The following is a 19,279-nucleotide window of genomic DNA, read 5'->3' as shown; positions in this document are numbered from 1 at the left end:
GTATGTGCACAACTAACCTCAAGGCAGCAGGAATTGCAACTTTCATGTGACGCAATTTCTCACTGGACACGGCAACTTCAAGGCATATTTGAGAAGATTCGGCTTAAGTTCCAGTGATCTGTGTGATTGCAATGTTGGAGGAACACAAAACGTCAAGTATTTTATTGTAAAATGTTCACATTTTGAGAAAAATAGAAAAAACTTAATAATTGCCTTAAAGTCGCTCAATATTAACTTTCCTCCCCCTTCTTCGCACTTTTGTGGGAAGCAAAACCATCTTCAAACTTTTCTGCAAATTCATTGATTCAGTTTTTCATCCAAATTTATAAATCACTTTGTTTTGTGTACCTTTTTATTTTTTCTCATCCTTTTTGTAAATGTTTTTATTTTATTTTTATTATTATTTTTCTTTTCTAAATTTTACATGCCCTTTTAGTATTCTTTTAGCCTTTATGTATTTCTGTTTAAATATCCTACATTGTTTGCTACCATACTTATGTCTGTAATCCTCGTGTTGTACTTTTTCAGTGGTGCACGAGGAATCATTTTGTTCTTGAATAAAAAACTAAAAAAAAAATATATATAAAAAAAGGCAGCATGAACACATCCCAGATTGCGTGACGGAATTAAATGCAAACAAGTTAATGATAATGGAGCCGGGTGACCAAGGGTGCACACATTTGTAGTACGTAGCAGAAACTTAATCAGAGTACTAGTGCTATATTAGTTTAAATAGGGTTCTTCTTTTTAACCCAACATAGAATCAGAAAATAAATCTGAGGAAACAATTATGAATTAATAATACATGAATATTTTTATTCTTGATGAAAGAGTCTGCTTGAAGAAACAAATTATGAAGCAATCATGGGGTTCAGAAGCAAAACAGGCATGGGCGGAGCCTAATTTACTCAAATGCAAAAAGTTTGACACTAATTCAAGCAATAAAAATTGATTAATTCAAAGTGGGAAAAAAGGCCACAGGAAAATGTCAGGAATTAAGTTGGACAGTTAACATAGATCCACTTAAAAATATTTAGATAGATAAAAATTACTTTCAACTTCTTCCATGCTGTGCTATCAGTTGTCAATAAAAATAGTTTTACCAACAACTCTGTATGAAATTATTTTTCTTCTGTAGATACGGATTAACATATTTAGCATTAAAAAGCTAAACAGATGTAGTGGACATATGTTAAAGTGTACCCACTTTTATTTCAATGAAACATCAGTTTCCAACTTTGTAGTTTTACAAGTATTGCATAATAAAAAAAATTTTACATTTTTATGTGCTGCAAAAATTTTACTTTTTTCAGAAATCTGTTAAAAATATAACTTTCTGTTACAAAAAAGTTTGTTTTGTATTTTGAAAATTGATTTACCTAAATTGAGGAACAGATTATAGAAGATTAATATGCTTTAACTATTTTTTGTTTTTAAAAAAGGAAAAAGAAAATTGTCTACTTTGACAAGTAAATGCAATAATTCAGATAATTACTTACGTTAAATATAACCTGCAGTAGAGTTGATTTTCAAAATTAATAATTTCTGATTTCATAAAAAATCTAATCGGCAGTGCACTACACTTCCAAAAAAATGTCAGAAGAAAAGTTTAGTTTCTAAAACAAGTGTTAGTGTTTTTTAAAACTTTTTACCAATAGCCATAAAAATCAGGTTAATTTTTAAACAAGAATTTAATAATCCTTTTCTCACTTAACTTAACTCTTAGTGAATTTCAAGTTTTTTTTATTTTACTAAAAACATGAATAAACTTACATCTAACATTCTCATCAATAAATGCAAATGAACTTTCCAACAAAATAAAAAACCAAGTTAAAGAGGCAGAAATGTTAATGACAAAAATTTTTATTTTACTTTTAACAAAATTATGAAAGAATCTAGTCATTCTAGCAAGAAATTACAAAATTTTCAGATGGTATGAAAAAAAAAGTCAAGATTAATTTGGCTAGGTTCGTTAAAATTTATAAAGATATTGTAGTATAAGAGAAAAGTTATCAGATGCTTACAAGTATATAATTTCACAATTTATGACCACATAATTTCATTGAAAAAAATAAAATTATTTTATTTTGTTTTTTGGTGCTTACATACAAATACAGTCATATGAAAAACACAAGTAAACGATATGACATAAATTACTTAAGAGACACTGGAAGTGTTTGCACATCAATGGTACCAAGTTAAATAACAGATTGACTAATCCCTTTCAATCATGGAATTAAAAAAAAAAAATCACATGTTGAGCGATACAAACATTTATATAATTTTTCCTTTTCAAAACAGTTGCAGAATCATGCGATTTCCTTATGACTGCCAATTACAATTAAGAAAATGATATATAGGTATATAAAAAAAAACTTCTCTACATGTTTCACATTTAAATATTAATCAGCATAAAAAGCAAATATAAAGATGCTCTACCCAGATATTTCTGTAATTTTAAGATGTTTACACTGAGCATCCCAGTCTGGCATCATTTTTTGAAAAAAATAAACAGAAGCAATGGAAGAGGGATCATTTTAAAGTGCTGAGAAGACACTTCATAAGTTGCTCCTCCGGTACCATAAAGATCGCTGATACACAAGCAAGTGTCCTATTTACCTTTTCTGAAATGATCCTCAATTGCTTCTTGACTGGCCTCTTCAAAGTCGCAAGCTTGGACATATTTGTATACACTAACTAGAGCTTCCTTCAAAGAATCATAACTACTAGGGCATAACATCTTTTGTTTGACCTTGGCGCTTTCAGGACACCTAAAACAAAGTTGTCACAATTTAGTAAAAAATATTAGGCAAAGTAATAATTTTTTTAATTTTATAAGAAGACAATGACTAGAGCAGAAAAATGACAGAAATACTGATCTTTTCACCTTAACTAAAGCTGGGTGAATTTCAAGTAGAATGCACATGTTACATACTAGGGGCTGAATGAGACCCCTTGTGATTTGAGGGCCCCTTACTTTCAAGGAAGATAAACCTTTTCAAGAAGTTTTTTTAAATTGTAAATAGATACAAGATTATGCTCAACAATTGCTGCTACTAAATTAGATATGCAACATAATTATTCGGTATTTAGCCTATACTGCTCTACGCAGAATATTCATTTCGGACGAATAGTGGAAACAAAATCACTCACATTTTAAAAAATTTCAATTGACATATTTTAAACACAACTTAGTCATGCATCACTTTTCATGTGTTACGCATTAGTAAACTTAAAAAATTCTTAAATTTACAATATTTTATTTAAAAAATTGCTTAGAAATTAATTTTAATTTGCATAATATTCTATTAATTAATTTTATGAATAAATATAAATTGATCAACTATTTATTCATAAAAAATAAAAAAAATTATAATTTAATATCAATAAGAATGTGCACACGATGTTTGCACAAGTAGAAATATTTTCTTAGAATACTACATTTGGAATTTCAACTTAGGGAAACTAGTTCGTTTCGAACAGTCTTTCTCTCACTTTTATTCCCTCCGGGAAGGGTAATATTCTAAGGGTAATAATTTGCGGAAAGGGTAATAATTTGCAATAATTTGCGGAAAGGGTAATAATTAAGGGTAATAATTCCGGGAAGGGTAATAATTTGCATAATATTCTATTAATTAATTAAGGGTAATAATTTGCGGAAAGGGTAATAATTTGTAATAATTTGCGGAAAGGGTAATAATTAAGGGTAATAATTCCGGGAAGGGTAATAATTTGCATAATATTCTATTAATTAATTTTATGAATAAATATAAATTGATCAACTATTTATTCATAAAAAATAAAAAACATTATAATTTAATATCAATAAGAATGTGCACACGATGTTTGCACAAGTAGAAATATTTTCTTAGAATACTACATTTGGAATTTCAACTTAGGGAAACTAGTTCGTTTCGAACAGTCTTTCTCTCACTTTTATTCCCTCCGGGAAGGGTTTACAGATCCCTGGTTTTCATTAGCAAAATATTTTAAATTGTTGCCCAATTTGATCTTCTCTGAAAGGTTAAAGTTCCTTGCCCTACACAACATTTAGTTACAGGGATGCCAAATTTGTAATTTTTGGAGATCAAAGGTTATTTTTGACAGTCTCAAACTTAAATTCTCAAGTCTCGATTGAGTCTCAAATCAAATTTCTCAACTTTTTAAAATCAATATATTTAACTAAAAAAATAAACTTCATACATTTATTAAATCAATATAATTTTCATGGGTACGTTGTTCATAAACAGGTGTAAATCACATTTAATTGAATATGTAAATAACTGTTTCAGATATATTGAAATATGATGCATGTATATTTTTAGTATTACTTTAATTAGATTAGAAAAACGTTCCAAATTAGATAAAAATTTAAATAGGTTGGAAAATTCCTTAGAAACAGCAATTTAAATAAAAGAAATTCAGTATCTAGACAGAGACTAGATGCAAATAGATGGCCTATAATTTGGTACAATTTATTAACATATTTTTTTTAAGGTTTTAGACACTTATAAATTTTCTTCACAACAGGCAAAAATAATATTCAATAAAATATTTAAGTTTAGTCTCCCTTCAAAATTAAAAAATCTCATCCAATCTGGTAACTGATTCTACAAACATTAAGACATTTACAAATTTTTATAATTAAAAATTATAAAAATGTAACATTGGCATCAGATAACACTGGCATCAGACAAAATGAAAAATTGATTCCATTTCTTATAAATTTAAGAGACTAAATTTTAAAGAACAGGTTTTTGTTCATCTTAACCAGAGGGTCACAGTTATAACCATGGACGGACAGTGGTAAAAACTCCAGAAGAAAAAAACAATTTGGAAGAAACTCAGGTTTTATAAGTTTGACAATTGATGACTTCAACCAGTTTTAAAAGTCATGTCAAAAATCCAAAATTTTGGTGTAAGGATAATTATTAGCTATTATAAATAGGAAATATTTATTAATAAACATACATATAAAATTACAAGTGATCAATAATGTTCCTGAATAATTTTGGCATTTAACTGTTTTGACAATTACGATCAAAACTTAGATTTTGTTGAAGAATATAAAATTATAAATAAAAATCTCTAAAATTGAGATTTGTTAATTTATTTATTCATTGAAAGTATAAATACAATTGTGTAAAAATAAAACTCTTCAATCTTATTATATGTAAAATCAATTTTTATTTACATTTTAGCTTTTTTTCATGAAGCATACAATAAAAAAAAAAAATTATGAGTTCTTTTGTACTCCAATTTTTTAGCGTTGTCAGAATAAGACCGAAATTCGAAACTACTCCTTCGATTGGTGCTGAACTCCATAGACTAGAATGTAAACATACTGTAACTATCATAACATATAGAGTATTATAACAGGTTAAAAATATTTTTGGAAAGTAAAGTTTATATAGGGAAAATAATTTAATTTTACAAAATTCTTAACATTAATTTTTAAGAATTCCAACTAAAAGATAAATTAACATTCTTCAAAAAAAAAAAAAAAAAAAAAAAAAAAAAAAATTGGAAAGCAATACATTTTTAAATCAAAAATTGTGTTGAAATTTTTTTTTAGACAATAATTTCACATGACTGCCTGAATTCTCCAAAACCTTGTTTGCCAAATCAGATATATTCATATAAGTAATAACAAATATTGAGAATCAAAAATGAAAAAAATTATAAGTTGAGATCAGATGAGTATTGGGAAAAGCTTTAGTTTTACTTAATCTAAAAACTACAGCATAAAATAATTGAAATATTTAGATTAATAAAAAACTACCTGTAATATAAACTGAATAGTTATAATACTGCTAATAATCAATTAAAAGAATAAAGTTTAACTTTTTTTTTAGAAAAACCTATTATTAGTTTCAATAATTTTGGCTATATTATTTATGTTATATATAATATAAATCAATTATAGTAGTAGAGAGACAAGTATTGTGCATGACTTGTACCACGTTTTAAACAGTTTTTGTCAGATCTACAGTTTAAGAGAGTTCTTGACACTGACAGGTTTTTGACACGACATGCTAAAAACCAGTCTTTATAATAAAAAAACAATCCATGAAGAAGTCTTTTCATAAAATATATAACTAATATTAGAAAAATTCATTAAAACTAAATTAAAATTTAGAAAAATTTAATTTCTTAAATGAATGTTTTATACAAAAGTATATATATAATAGTAGAACTTAAATTTATAATTATGAACAGTTTAAATATTAAATTTAGTTATTAAAATTTCAACTTAATGTTGCATAATATAAGAGCAATTCCATGGCACTGGGAATAAAAAAATGAATTTAATTTTCTTAAAACAATTACATTGATAAATTATAAGTTTAAGTCAAAGTAATTAAATTTGTATTAAAATACTTAGTACATCACATTCTATGAAGATTCTATAATTATAGATTCTCTTGACAGTGTTCTGTCAAGAAAATCAGGTAATTTATTCTTATCAAATTTTAAAATTAATTACAAAGTTCATCAACAGATTGTACTGTTACCAAGAAAATTATCAAACAATTTTTTTGTTTGTTGCATATTAGGTTTCTATAATTGAAGTATTTGCAAGTGTGCCTTTTGAATTTTGCCCGCAGACAGCATTACATTGCTGCAAATGTTGATTACTTAGAAAACATTGTTTTAAAGCTTATCTCAGTCACAGCGCAATAGTTAGATAAACTTTATCAGGATGTGTAGCCAAACTTTTAAAGAAAAAATAAGCACTTTTTAACCACTCGAAAAATATTTTTAAGTTTCTAAAAAAAGTATAGTTAGGATCTAGGCAGCAATAAAAATTCTTTCTTATTATTATTGAAGGTTCTTCATACATACATTAACAAAATACAAAATAATTTTCAAAGACTTTACACCAGGGGTGTCAAATTCAAAAGCTAACTAGGGCCAAATTAACAATGCTTAATTTTAGGTGGGCCGGAAAAAAAATAATCAATGCTTATAGAAACAAATATTTTTATTTTGAATTGCAATAAACATATATAAAGTTAAATTATTGTTTACGTCCTGATACTTGACATCTCTTCTCTGCTATTATCTTTTCTATTTTGGGAGAAATTTTATTGGCCGAGACTACTTTCAAAATTGACCCAACGTGAGCGTTATTAATACGGTTTCAGACAGGAGATTTAATACCATTCATAACAGAAAATAATTGCTCTCACTGATAAGTACTTCCAAACTTGGGAATAATTTCATACGCGAATTTTCGAGTATTTTCAAACCTTGCTGGTAAATATTCGTGAAATTTAGGCACACCCATTTCAATGAATTTTGCCTTCAAATTTGAGTCACACTGAATCTCAATCACTTCCATTTGCATATAACTGGGTACTGAGTCTATATTTATTGAGAAAATCGAAGAAATTAAACATAAGTTGTCTTCCAAAGAATTAAAATCTTTAAACCTTGTTTCAAATTCTGTTCAAAGATTTGAAATTTTTTTCTGCATATTTTTGATATGATGCAGTATCATCTAAACTAGATTTGTTCTTGTTGCACGTTGGAAAGTGCGTTAAATCTTCATTTTTCAGTTGACTTTCCCAAAGAAATAGTTTACATTTGAATGCTTTTTTAATTATGTCAAACATGTTCGTAATGATCTGATCCTTGCCTTGTAACAATAAATTTAAATCGGATAAGTGTTTGGTTATGTCAACCATAAAAGATAAATCTTGCAACCATATTTGATTGGAGAACAAGCTTGTATCTTGATTTATAGTTTGTAAAAACTTACATATTTTTTTGTTTAAATCCTAGAATTGATTGAAAACCTTGGAGCAAGATAAACAACTTACCTCGCTATAATAGGATAAACCTGATTATGTACTAATTGATAGCTTAGTGTTAAACGGACTCCATTTCAGCCAATTAGAATTTTACATTTTCGAGCGGACAATTTAAAATGATCCGTATAGTTCATAAATAAAGTATATTATAATTTTACATGCTGGTTTCGTCTCTAATTCACAATTCTATTTTATTTTTACTCTGCTTCGGATATATTGACTGGGTCACAAAAATGTCCATCTCGGGCCGCGAGTTTGACACCCCTGCTTTACACCATCATGATAAAATAACTAATTTCTAACAAAGAACTCTTTTCTTGATTTATATTAGCCACCATAAAAACAATTTATACATAATTTTAAATATATTCAATATTAAGTGGTTGTGTAAAAAAATTTAATTCAAAATTATAATAACTGCATATAATTTAAAAAGGTTATAAAGCGTATTTTTTAGATTTAAATAATAGTTGTTTCTAAAAGCATATTCAACAATATTATTGATCATATCGAATTTATAGAGATATGTAAAGAATTTAGCAAAGAAAACTTAAATAAATTCATATTACTATAGTAAATAAGTAAACGGCTCCTAATAAATTTTTTATTCAAATTTGTTAATTTGAAAAATTTTAATCTGGATCAAAATTAATTTTCACTTGGAAATTTTTAAAGTAATACAATAAAAAAGTAATACAATAAAAAAAGTAATACAGTACATTGAAAAAATTATGCAATTAGTGAACCGTTAGGTAAAAATAATCTTACTTTTAAAACTCTTAATTGTAATCAAACGTAATTTGTGAATGATCCCCACGTGAAGTTCAAAGCTTATAGTATTGATCTATAAATAGAGTAGTGCAAGAAAACCATTATTTTGCCAGTGACGAAGACAATGGCGCTTCACCATTGATTAAATTAAGAAAATAAATAAAATTTTCTTTTGATATTAGAGATAAAAATTGGCAATGCATAGTTAGTCCCAATGATCAGTAAAAATTCAAGAAATTTTTCGGTTCGATTTCAAAGTGCGTTAAATGAAGCCTGAAATTGAGAATCTCTTGCAAAATGCAGCAGATGTACACGAGAGTGCAAGAATCTTTCACACCGAATGAAGCTCAGTGTAAACACATGCGGACTCACAAATATTTCATCTAACATGTAAAATGAATGGTGCTTTCATACGCTGCGGACTGACAGTACCCTAAAATAGATTGTGGTTGAATGAATTGTGAAAATGTTGAACGATGTGAAAGGTTGAACGATGTGAAAACCACGCTTTTTAGTTAATTCATGACAAAAATCGGCATGGTAAAGAAAAATATTTATCTTTATCTAAAGGGGAAATTAAGTACTTTTTAAAAACACCCAATAAAAAAAGCATCTTTTAAGGACTTTCAAAAAACGTAAGTCGAAAATAAACTCTCTTTTTAAAGACGCTACGTACCCTGTTTATAAACAATTTTACATTTCATAACAATTGAATATTTGTTACTTTCACAAAACATAGCAAATTACACATTTCTATCTCCTTCTGTGTAGAGACAGTCCACTGAAACTCTAAATCTGTTTCTAGATTATTAATATTCAACAAATGCTTGGTTTAAGCAAAATATATTACAAATATGTTGTTTTTCCAGTAAATGTTTAGGTCATTAAAATTTTAAATAATTGATCACTTATTTTAAATTTAATTAGCCTAATGAATACGCTTTCATTTAAATTGAGATTCACATTTTAGTCACTTATCTATTCAGTTATTTTGGACAGTGTAAAATATTTAAAATCATTATAACTGGAAAAAGGAATTATTTCAGTTAACAAAATTAAATTAATACAATTCTTATTTATTATATTGTCCTCAACTAATGAAGGTATATTTTATTGCTTTTAAAAATAATTTCTTCCACTTAATGTGATCGAATAATAATTCAAATTGATCGAATTTTTTTCATAAATCGGAGTTCTATTTTATTAAAGCTATGCATCATTTTTACAGTATTATGACTGACTGTTTAAGCCGTGCGTTCAACTCTATAAAACAATTTTCTAAGTGATTTAAGAGATCTGTTTACTCATTTTGAAATTAAGTTCTTTTTATGATTTATTAGTGTTTTAATTTCATTTAATGATTAATTTTTGTGAAATATGTATGTATATTTTTGATGCAATATGAAGTTTTGTTGCTTTAAATTTTTTATTGAAGTTGAGATGTTTACAGTTAGAATAGTGTCTGTTGGTCTAATTGAACTTTTTTTAATGTAACTTATCATTGTCCATTTTCATTATTTGTACTATAATTTATTTGTGCTACAGTGCCTCAAAAAAAATCTTTTCTCTGATTGTTGTATGTTGCTGGCACTCAAGACATTTGAAAATGCTTTAATATCAGGATAAACTGTAAAACTCTACTAACTTTTTACTAAAAAAATAATTTTATTCAGTATAACTAATAAATAATGAGCTAAAACTATTTTATTTAGGAAATTCAAAAGTTATCATCACCATTGGCTGGTAACAGAAACCCTAGACATTATTTTTCATCTTAATTTTCTTTTTCAAAAGCAAATGGAGAAAGTTGCTGCTCTTTCTAAACTTGTTTCAAATATTAATGTATAATTTCTAAAGGCCTTAAATTTGCAAATTTTGCTACATGGATGTTAGTTTAAGCTGAACTTTTACAACAATAATCTTTATAATTATTTGTTAATTAATAATGATTATGATAATAATTATTTGCTTTTTTTAGTAGGCACTATGGGAACCTTCCTAGCAAATTATCTTTATCACTGACTTTCAAATTGTCAGTGGGCTACTAAATATCAATATTCTCTTCAAAATTTTGAATTGAAATGTCGCCTTTGAGTAAATTCAAGTATAAAAAATTTCAAATTATTAGAAAGTTTTTAAAATTGCTGAAAAATATTTTTATTAAGCATCTGTGCATTTAACGAAAGCAGTTTTTCTAACAATTCCTTGAGAATTTAGACTTGATTTTTTTTAATCTTTGTGGTAAAAGTTTGATAATTTGTTTGCTGAACTTTTTGACAAAACAGTAATTGAATATAGAGTATTATAAATTAATTAAAAATTTTCTTTTGTACTATAATGATTAACAAAACTCTAGAGGAAAAAAACACGAGAAAGAGTTTTTTCTTTAATTCATTTAATATTAGCTGTGTACAGATTATTTCCTGAAATCAAGTGTACTTTAAGTTTTTTAGAACAATAATGCTAATTATGAGCATGTATATTAAGTTTTATAATAAATCATTCTTAATTTTTATTATTCATTTCTTTTTGTGATCGATTTTTAACTGTTTTATGTTTTCTCTCTCACTGGTGTGCAGTTAGACAGTCACAGTGAAAATGCAACACTTTTGATTTTAGAATCGGAGGAATAGTTTTAGAAAAAGCATTCAAAATGACCTATGAATAATAAATAAATATCAGAATCATTATTCTCTAAAGCTTAGCCTTCAGTCTATTCTCTAAAAAACAGTAGTAAGATTACTTATGACTACATCTAATGATTAAAATAAAGAGATCATTTGAATAATACGAAGGTAAAAATTTTTTGAAGAGTTAATTTACATTATTTAAATATTTTTCAAGCATGACTCTAATGGTTTAAAGTCAAATTTGAAAAATATTTAAATAATGTATATTAGTATTTTTCAAACATGACTTTAATGACTGCATGTAAGATTTCAGCCAGAATTTTATTTTAGAAGAGAAGTATATCTGAAACTACACATATTGATGAATTATGAGGAAAAAAACATGGTTAATTCCTGACATAAACAGTACTGTAGAATTACGGTATTTTTCCAGCATCATTATTTATGGATGTAGAAGTTTTTATTTATTGGCAAAAGTTTAATTTTAAACTTTAAAAACTTTCTTTAAGCTTTAATAACTTACTTTTTTCTGTCAAACATTTTTAGCCATTTAATTTATTCAAAAAGCTATATTTTATTATAGTGTAACACCTTATCTGGACTTGATAACTGCCTGGATTCGGTGAGGAAGTTGGTTTGTCCGGAAGGTTTTGCACTATCTTCATGCAGAGCTTTAAACCACCAAATTTCTGAAATTTACCCTCAGTTAACACATGTCACGTAGATTTTCTATGGAATTAAAATAAACTTTTCACAATGATAAACAGTCAATAATACAATAAAAAATCACAAGAAACACTTAATGCAATTTTTTCAGAAAAAAAAATTCTGCGGTGATAGTGAGTTAATAACAAAATCCGTCGATTTGTTTTTTTCCTCACAAGTTTTAACAGCTAACAATCAAATTAAATTTTTTTATTCCATCAAACTTGTAAATTTTAAGTTTTACAGATTTTGAGCAGCAAAGCAAAATGTAACAGGGAGGAAAAATTTGCAAAAATAACACTTAAAATTATAATAACTTTAGAACAGATTGGAATTTTGAAAAAAAAAATCTATGTTAAGTTCATAAACAATTGCCACCTGGCATGCCAAATTTCAACTCCGTAGCTGCATTCCTGTGGCCTGTAGAGCGGCCTATCTAGAGATAATGTTCAAGAAAGAAATTTTACATAAAAATTAAAAGTTTCACATTTCAATGATGTTCATTTAATAACAATACAATAAAAAAAATAATAGAAAAATAAAGTTCAGTATTTTTGGCACACAGTATCAAGTAGAGTAATTGCACACAATTGAAATATATTGTTAATTCTCCCCTACCATTGTTCAAAAAATGACTGAAGTTTTATACACCACTGCTTTTCGGCTTCAATTCGTTTATCTATGGTTTTAAATGTCCTTTAAATAGTTGCCTGCATCTTCAAAAACTTCACTTTGATTAAATATCTGAAAGTAAATAAGAAAGATCATCTGTTTTTTAAGCCCATTGAAATTTAATTCAATGAGCCTGTGTAAACCTGAATTTTTCAAAAAACAATTCACTCAATGCAATGAGTAAAACAGAATTTTAAGCATCATGTTAAAATTTAAACAGATAGATTAACGATCATTCTGCAGAAAAAAGAAAGAAAAGACATCACCCTGAATAACTTCTGTTCTAATGATGGGATTTTCGGCACTAAAACAATCTTAGTGGTTCAATGAATTAATCTCAAATATGTTATTTAATTAGTACTAACTATTACTTTAGTAACAGAATCAGACAACAAACTTTCTCTGAATAATAAGGTCTTTTTTTTAACAGATTTGGACTTAGAGCAATAAAATCTAATGGCAGCTGAAAATCTAAAAATTAGTTTTATTAATTTCAGGAGAAAGTTTGGACTGCTTCAGGTTTATTTTACTTTCTTAGTTTTTGTTTATAAATCTAAAACTAATTACACAATTAAAAAAAAAACACTTGTACTTGCAAATGAAACTTATTTCCTAAGGAATAGTTTGAATAAAAGAATTATTTTTAATAATTATTATTTTATTTAAATAACAGTTGAAAAAAGTTTAAGTAGTAAAGCATAGAGATTTTTACATAATTTTAAACTGTTTTATGTTAAATGCTGAAATACAAAATTTAAGAGCTATCAGCTAAATAGTTTTCTTAAGAACTATTCTACCAATTTTGAATTCATTTGTAACTTATATATAATTCATAGCTGCCAACATGGATAAGAATTTTACGAAATAATATACATTTCATGATAATTGTTGCATAATGAACTAAATATTTTACACATAGGGAATTTTAGGGATTTTTATAGTTATCAAAATAGATAAACTGCAACATTTTCCAGTTATGATTGACATTAAACATACCTGGAATGTTATGTATTATGCTTACTCATAACTTCGAATATTAATTGGTATTTAATTCATCAAAGATAGTTAAAAGATTTTTTTAATTAGTTTAAGAAGAGAGATTTGAATGAAAATAAATTGAACATTTTAGAACAAAAAAAGTTTTGAACTGATTTCTATAAATGAAGTTCACTTCTTTATTTATTAGTAATATTTATTTAAATATTCACGCAATTATCTGTACAAAAATTCTATTTCAATAGGGATTTTTTTTAAGGAAACTTACTATATTTTAGGGAATTTTCTAAAATATACAAAAACCAGGAGAATTTTTATTAAACCTGTAGACCAGGAGAAACTGGCAAAATCCAGTAGAGTTGGCAGCTATGTATAATTAATTGAACATTGCAAGAATGTAAAATACTGAAAAAGATACCACTATAAAAGGCAGTCAAGTGTCAAAGTAATTGAAAATAAATCAGGTATATTTTGAAAAATAATAGGCATAATTGAAAAAATATAAGGATAAGGTACATTTTGTAATTCAATTTTTAAAAAAAATGTATCTCTGAAGGAAATTATATAGAGTTTTTATCACTTAGACAACTTACTGTTTCCAACCTTGCTGAATAATAACAGTTGATTTCTCAATAGGCATTCCTTTGCTAGAATTATTTCTATTATGCTGGATGCAAACCCAGGATTTCTTGCGTCTTGAACCTCACTATTATTCTCATGCAGTCCTTTCAAACATTTTATGTCCTTGTTTTCATTTTCACTCTTCTGAAAAGAATATTTTTCTGAAATTTCTTTGCTTTCACAACCAATCAGTCTAGTCTGTTGAAAAGGGGAAGTCTGAAGAAAAAGCTGAGTAAATAGGCAGAATACAACAAAGACAGGCACTCATAGTTAATATCATACCTGCCAACATTGGAGAAATAAAATAATGGAGATTTTACTAGAGATATATTTTAGGCTACAAGTAAAGTTTTGAAACATCATGCAACTCAAAAAGAGAAATTCAAAATTGGAAATAATATAAGCACTTACATTTAGGGAAGTAAAAAATATGTTTATAAATCTAAAGAAGATTTTTTAGAATGATTATTTATAATGGCTTAAACTATTTTTAAATCGTTGTTAAACAGCTGACCCAATTTTGGGTTTAAGGCTACTAATGTTGCACTCCATAGACTTGTAGTTTTGAACCTAATCCAGAGTACAAGGGAACTCCTGGATCAATCAAGTATTGGGAGAAACTTGCCTTCAAGGTGGACATTTTGATGGAACTAACCTGCATTTGCGTAACATAGAGAGGAAAATCACGAAAACGTCCCATGGTTAGCCTGACCTTGAGGAGTACTTAAACTATTAACACTAAACATACTGCAGTACTGGCAATAGCACTATAAGTTGAGTATTTTTGCCATCAGCAGATATTTTATGGATTTTGTTTTAAAAATTTCAGCAACAAGTACAGAGAAATTTGAGAATACACAAGTAAACAGGAGATAGTCCTAAAATACAGGAGTCTTCGTTAAAAAACAAGAGATTTGGCAGGTGTGTAATATTATAAGAGTTAGCAAGCATGTTTGACTACTACACTACAACTTGATTCAAATTGCAATTTTAAATATTTTTAGTTGAAATTACTAAGAGTATTACATAGACATTCATTTATATAGAGAGAAAATTTCCTTTTCTAATGATATTAATTATAAGGATCAGACCATAGCTAATGAAATTTAAAATAACTTTTATGTTTGGAAAAATGAGTACTTACATAATATTTACTTGTTTAATCACAAAACTAAGGAACAAAGCTAGGGATCTAGGAACATTCTTTCAAAACAGAAGAATATGGAAATATATAGAGGAAACCAGTTCAATGTTACAAAAGTCGTATTTTAAAGCAAAATGCAGATATTTTAAGTTAGCTTTGCCACTATCTTAAATTTACAGAAGAAGTCAGAGTAGTGCAAAACTTAAATTTTGCTATCTAGACAAAGGAGGTATTGTTTCTGATGAATCCATTCATGTTAAATCAAAAAAAAGAAATCGAATCCCAATCAATAGAACTAAAAGTTTAGAAGTTAGTATTTTAAAGCAAAATGCAGATATTTTAAGTTAGCTTTGCCACTATCTTAAATTTACAGAAGAAGTCAGAGTAGTGCAAAACTTAAATTTTGCTATCTAGACAAAGGAGGTATTGTTTCTGATGAATCCATTCATGTTAAATCAAAAAAAAGAAATCGAATCCCAATCAATAGAACTAAAAGTTTAGAAGTTGATGTGGTTTAATGAAAAAACAATGCAAATTTAGACTTTTAAGCATCTGCATTGCCGCCTGAACAAGTGAGGTATTGTCTGGTATATTACATTTACTTTAAATTGAACATGATCAAAAGAAAATAAATAATTAAAATAGTTGTTCTAAATCCAAACCAAGTTGCTAGAGTTAGACTAAAATTTGAAGATATTCAAAAAGTCAATGATGAAATAAATAAAAAAAGAAAAAAAATTTCTGAAAAGAAACCCAAACAGTCCAAAATGTGTTCAGCAGAAGACAAGAATTTTAAAGGCTTAATGTTTTGATTTACACTTTTTGACGCATAGCAGTCTAGAGAAGTGGTTTTGAAAATTAAAAAAGAAAATACGCAAAATATGGATTTTAAAATTTAGAATAAAAATTACAATTTTACCTATTTGTGAGTTCAAAATTGCTATTTAAACATGTGAGATATTATATTCTGCATATTGTTTTATTCTGAATGTGATCAGAAAAAAAAAAAGAGTCAAGAATACAAAACAAGTTTTACCTGTAAAAACTTTTAAATTACTATTTAAATAAAAAAATTCATCAGGCATTGCTATCAAATATGCTGTTAAATTCTGAATGCTTCATAGTGTGGAAGTTATAAGGGTTTTTATGTGCAAAAAGGTTTAACTAATATTTAAACCTTTTATGCATAATAACCCTTATATCTACTTAATTGTTTATCCTGTTCATTTAGGTTTTGATTCAATTCGATTTGGCATAAAAAAAATTATTAAGCCATTCTTAATTTGCTAGATAATGTTTAAGTTCCCTCCACACCTTCCAGCTTACATATTATGCAACATTTTATGACTTATTAAGATAATATTTCTTCATAATAAATTTTTTTTTGATGTTTGGTTTATACTATATTTTTTTCAGCAATCTTTACAGTACTGTGATCATTTTAAGTACTCAAAGAGTTTTTCCTTTTGTGTTCTTTCAAATGCACAAATTTTTCAAAATTATTATTATCATCATCATTACTTTTTCCCATATCTCGTACCACTGTCAAGATAGAAACACAAATCTCCAGTTAGCATTTTCAGTAATATAATCATGTAGTACATAGCTATTTTACAATACATAGACACTATAACAGCTGCAGATACCTTTAAAAAGCTGCAGATGTTTGAAAACAAAAGTAAAAAGAGTGCACAGGCACTTGAACTTTACTGAGCACCATGTATATATATACTATATTAAGTTATTGCTTTACATAGTAACTCCTCTGATTTTGATACACTTCAATTAAACATATGTAACATACATGAAAAAATAAAAATAACCAGTCATTTAAATGGTTTTATAATATTTGACATAAAACTTTACAGAATAAAAACTATCCACTTAAGTTAGTGCTTGAATACGGATATTTAAATTTAGAAGAGTAAAAAAAAAGTTTTTCTAATAAAAATGTAGGATTAGTCAATGCTCAAACAAACTTTAAGAAAAAAAAAAAAAGAAAACTTGGTGGCTCTGCTCACAAATCCCCATTATTGCACCACATTCGTTTCTTTTAAAGGTCATTCTTTTTTGCAAAATAAGCTTATTTTAAGAGCAAAATACACAGTTATTATAATTTTATATTGGAACATTTTCTTAATATTTTATTTATAATAATATAAAGTTATCTTGTCTTGAAAATAATAGACTGCACCCGAGAAAAAATAAATTTAAACATAGGAAAACAGAATATGTGATACAATAGAGGCTTTGTAGTGGGCCAAGGACAAATTAAAGAAAAAATACAGAGATTTTCTGGAACAGCAGACATATGCCAGACTAATTTTAAAAAAGACACACAGTAAACTAAAAAACATATAATTTGCTCTACTTAAATGAATTAAAGTTTTACAAAAAAGAATAATAAAATACCCTATTTCTATATTCAAAATTATTTAAAAACAGACAGTACACAGCAGTAGCTTTTATATTTCAACACACTTTATTAAAGGAACATAGGACAATTTTTAAACGTTTGAGATCAAATATGAACAACTGTATAATGAAAATATTAGAATAATCCAAGTTTTTATCAGATAAAAATAAAACATTTAATTTTTAAGCATTATAAATGCATATATGCAAACAATATTTTTGAGAGGAACTTATTTTAAATCATACAAATTCACTAACTTAAAATTTGCTCATTTTTTAATAAAATGATTTTTTGTTAAATATCAAAACATTAGAATATTCTATTTTTTATAAAATTTATTCAAGTAAATAGAAGTAATTATTTTAGTGGTAGTTAATAGAAGTAGTTACTTTAATACAAAAGTAAAAAGAAGAATTTATTTCAATAGTGGCTGAAACCTGAGCAGAACATTGGGGGGGGGGGGAACCTAAAGCGTATAGCTAAATAAAAATTGATTCAACATTTTCATAAATTTGAGTTTCAATCTCATGTTTTTCTAAAGCAAACTATATAAGACTATTAAACAAAAGCTTACAAGAATGTGATGATGCAAATTTTAATTGAATAAATGGTTTTCATGAATCAAATTTTTTTTTTTTATACGTATGATATACATTTTGTAGGATGGATAATAAAAAAAGAAAGTTATTTTGATATTCAAGGCATTATTTAGTTACTATATTAAATTTAACTAATTTCATTTTTAATTAAAGCATTTTAATTCTTCTTCTTGAACCAAGAAATTTAGAATATCAAAATTGTACTATGTTAAAAGAAATTATGCAGAGTTTGAAATTAAGATTCTACTTGTCTATTTTTCAAGCATTGAGAGAATACTACTAAAGATTTTAGGAGACAAATAATATTCTAATTCCTTAGCTTTAATTAAAAAATTTTAAACACCATAATTTTTAAAGAACGTGATAAAATCATTTCATATTCAAATAAAATATGACTGAGTGGTGATTTTGTTAGAAATTCAGATATTTGGAACAGGATGAAATTGGGGGGAGGGAGATTCCATTTTAAAAATTAGGTTTTTCAGAGACCTAAATCCATGACTTTCCATGATTTTTTTTGAAAAATAGTAAAAATCATGACATTTCATGACAAATTTTGTTCAATACCGAAATTCATGACTTTCCATGATTTTTCATGACTTTCCAGGTGCGCGGATACCCTGTTTACTGAAGGTAATTCCTGCCCCTTCAGCTTTCTTTCAGTAAATTGCAAGTGAGTAAAAAAAAATTTTTTTGTACAAACTATAATAACTTATTTTTATACACTGTATCAAGAGTTTAATTTTAAAAAAAATTGCTTTACAACTAATAGGAAAAACTATTGTTTTTTAATTACTGTGCCAACCTAAAATATACTTAAAAGGGAAATTTACTACTGAATAAAGGATTGTAATTCTTTTAATTATTTAAAAAGCTTTTAATGTGTTTAATATGTTTTAATTTAATAT

The 19,279-nt window shown here is 26.6% G+C and overlaps 1 protein-coding gene across 15 annotated transcripts in view; it reads right to left on the bottom strand.

Annotated features, from left to right (window-relative positions):
* Positions 1–1,847: 1,847 nt before the first annotated feature.
* LOC107449365 (uncharacterized) overlaps positions 1,848–19,279 on the bottom strand; it is a 51,207-nt gene continuing 33,775 nt past the window's right edge. For 7 of the 15 annotated variants that reach the window (XM_087166406.1, XM_087166414.1, XM_087166405.1 and 4 more), the window contains 4 exons: positions 14,185–14,494; positions 12,542–12,667; positions 11,810–11,947; positions 1,848–2,771 (listed from right to left, as the gene is read on the bottom strand). In XM_087166406.1, coding sequence (XP_087022532.1) covers positions 14,401–14,494 — 94 coding nt within the window. In that variant the 3' untranslated portion in view covers positions 1,848–2,771; positions 11,810–11,947; positions 12,542–12,667; positions 14,185–14,400. The remainder of the gene's footprint in view (positions 2,772–11,809; positions 11,948–12,541; positions 12,668–14,184; positions 14,495–19,279) is intronic. The other 8 variants (XM_087166412.1, XM_087166415.1, XM_087166417.1 and 5 more) reach the window with 4 other exon arrangements.

This window comes from Parasteatoda tepidariorum, chromosome 6, assembly GCF_982258835.1.
Source record: "Parasteatoda tepidariorum strain Cologne lab strain chromosome 6, Ptep-v5.0, whole genome shotgun sequence".
NCBI lineage: Eukaryota > Metazoa > Arthropoda > Arachnida > Araneae > Theridiidae > Parasteatoda > Parasteatoda tepidariorum.
Note: the sequence above shows the minus strand (reverse complement) of the source record. Positions and strands in the feature narration are given on the sequence as shown.